Source organism: Cygnus atratus, chromosome 2 (genome assembly GCF_013377495.2).
Source record: "Cygnus atratus isolate AKBS03 ecotype Queensland, Australia chromosome 2, CAtr_DNAZoo_HiC_assembly, whole genome shotgun sequence".
Lineage (NCBI taxonomy): Eukaryota > Metazoa > Chordata > Aves > Anseriformes > Anatidae > Cygnus > Cygnus atratus.
The window spans coordinates 66,060,106-66,062,707 of record NC_066363.1 but is presented as its reverse complement, the minus strand read 5'-3'; the positions used below and the strand labels follow the sequence as shown (position 1 = coordinate 66,062,707).

Genomic DNA, 2,602 nt, shown 5'->3' with positions numbered 1-2,602 from the left:
GGAGTATTTAGGTGTGACCTTGACTCCCTGTCTGCAAAGACAGACTGCTTCCTCCTTGTACTTCGATGCACAATTTCATGATTTCATTAGAGATATTTGAGGGCCATGTGTCCTGTGCTGGAGGTGCTGGGTGCACCTTTCTGTACTGCTAGGGCAGTGCAGAGTCTGCTGGTAATTTTGGCCTCCTTTTCACAAAGAAGGTAGAGCAGGAAGTGAACTCCAAAGGGAACCATGATACAAGTAAGCTTAAACAGATGCTTCCACTTTTCTGGTACATCCTGTCCTAAAAGGTTCCCTGAACAGTGCGTCTCTGTGCTACTCTGAGAAGGAGGCATGAATCTATGTTAAAGGATTCAGCTGGTGGGCAGAGGAGTGGCTGATAAATTTCCCAATGTTAATTTCAGTGTTTGAAGTTCTCATTCACATTTGCTAATAACAGAGAAGTATTTCAGAAGGATTGCATCCATGAAGATACCTGCTCAGAATGGTATTACAGCATATCATGGAGCAAGGTGCACTGCAGCTTGCTCTAGGATTGCATGATTTCCTAGTCACACTTTGGTAATGGGCCACTGCACCTTAACCTCCTACACTAAGGCAACAAGAAGACTTATTAACTGAATCACTGGGAGGACTTCTCAACTTCAGGTCATGCATGAAGTATGGGAGCTTTTGGCTTGCAGCTCTACAAGACACTACCAACAAAAGATGACTGCGAGGACACCATGTGCACAGAGGAGTGCCTGTCCAGTTTGTGCCTGTGGAACACGCTGTAGTCGTTGCAGATCAAGAGAAAACGTGCATATTTGCCAAAAGCCTCGCAGAGATACTTCTTGAACTTCTCACCCACGAAGGCGTAGATGATGGGATTGAGGCAACAGTGGACGAAGGAGAGCGCCTCAGCCAGCTCCAGGGCTAGGTCGAGCCTTTGGCTTGCCTGGCAGTCGTCGATGATGTGCATGTTCCTCATGGAGTCCAGGAAGAGCACGACATTGATAGGGGTCCAGAAAAGGAAGAACACAATGACGACAACGAAAACCAGCTTCATTGCTTTGTACCTGTTGCGAGTGTGACACCGCCGCAGGTTTTTCAAGATGTTGTGGTAGCAGAAAATGAGGATGCCCACTGGGATCAGCCACCCCAGGACATTGACTTCAAAATTACTGAAAATCTTCCAGCCGTTGTTGCTACCAGGATAGCGAGGCAGGCACACGGTCCTGTTGCTGTCTTCCATTTCCCGGAAGAAAATGAGGTCTGGCGCTGATGCTAAAATGGCGACTGCCCAAAGGGCCAGGCTTGCGATGACCCCGTGGGCGGACGTGCGCACCCGCAGAGCATACACCGACCGCACAATGGCCAAGTACCTGTCGATGCTCATGATGGTTATAAAGAAGGAGCTGCTGTAGAAACCAATGAAGTAAGCTGAGCTGACAATTTTACACATGACATTGCCAAAAGACCACTGGCTCACCAGGGAGTACTGAACCAAGAAGGGGAGGGAGAAGACAAAGAGGAGGTCAGAGATGGCAAGGTTCAGCAGATAGACGTCAGTCATGGCCCTGACTTTTTTGAAGGCCATTAGGACCCAAACGACCAAAGCATTTCCCACAAGGCCGGTCACAAACAACACAGTGTACAGCACTGGAAAAAAAATCAGTGCAAATGCTGGAATAGTTTCAAGTTCACAGTCAATGTCCAGTTCAGAGTAGAGGAAGATGTCATCATAGGATGCAGAGGAGTTAACTCTTGATTGATAATCCACCTGTTCAAGGACATTGAAGCTCATGAGGCCCTAATCCCAAATTATAGCCTTAGTAAATATACTTGGCAGAGTTCATCTCACACCAAACCCACAAGGAAAAATCAGGTGCGCCTTGGCCAGGTCAGAGGATGCAAATGAGGAAGGAACATATGTGACCAGTCCTGCCCTGCAGGGATGAGGCTCTTGCACCAGAGGGGCAAGGGCAGAAATGCTGTGGTAAACCAGAGGGGGGTACCAGCATCCCCCCACAGCTCCTTGGGATTGACCAGCCCTGTGCCCACCCCATGCCACTGAGCAGGTGGGGTGAGAGACCCAGGGAGCATCACCAAGCCAGCAACCAAATGGGTACAGCCAGGATGCTGAGAGCCCCCAGTAGAGGTTTTGGGGCTCAATTCTGTATTTTGTTAAGGCCTTTGCATGGCTAATGGTGATGGCTGGGTGCCAATGGCTTCAAAGCCCCCACAGCCACAACTACCATGGCCAGCCAAGCACAGCAGAGCGGTGAGGGCACATCCCCAGCACAGGGACCCCCCTGGACACTCCTAGGGCCAGCCCTGCCCCAGGGGACAGTCGGTCCTGGCACATGCAGCCTTCTCAGTGGGAGATGCTTTCACACACGCTGCTTTCAGAGAACTGTGACCACAGTGATTCCTTCCACACCCTCACTGTCCCCACCAGCATGGCCTCTCCCAGTAGCAAAGCCCCACACATCCCAGTCACAAACCTGGGCCCCTGAGGCATGCCCCTGGGCTCAGCTCGCAGGGCGGCAGCCAGGGAGCAACTCACCAGCGAGTCCTCCAGGTCTCCTCCAGACAGCAGACTCCCCAGGCTGTTGTCCAT

The 2,602-nt window shown here is 51.0% G+C and overlaps 1 protein-coding gene across 1 annotated transcript; it reads right to left on the bottom strand.

Annotated features, from left to right (window-relative positions):
• Window positions 1–685: 685 nt before the first annotated feature.
• On the bottom strand, window positions 686–2,602 carry LOC118259393 (C-C chemokine receptor type 8-like). The gene is made up of 2 exons (XM_035568882.2): window positions 2,549–2,602; window positions 686–1,762 (listed from the first exon to the last, which is right to left on the bottom strand). Exons 1-2 carry the CDS (start codon window positions 2,600–2,602, stop codon window positions 686–688), a joined length of 1,131 nt encoding a protein of 376 aa, XP_035424775.2.

What these genes read in the sequence shown, in the direction of transcription:
- LOC118259393 (XM_035568882.2), bottom strand. Translation starts at nt 2,602, where the DNA reads ATGGACAACAGCCTGGGGAGTCTGCTGTCTGGAGGAGACCTGGAGGAC. An exon ending in GAGACCTGGAGGACTCGCTG is followed by an intron (nt 1,763 to 2,548) that starts GTGAGTTGCTCC and finishes GTCCTTGAACAG; the next exon opens with GTGGATTATCAATCAAGAGT.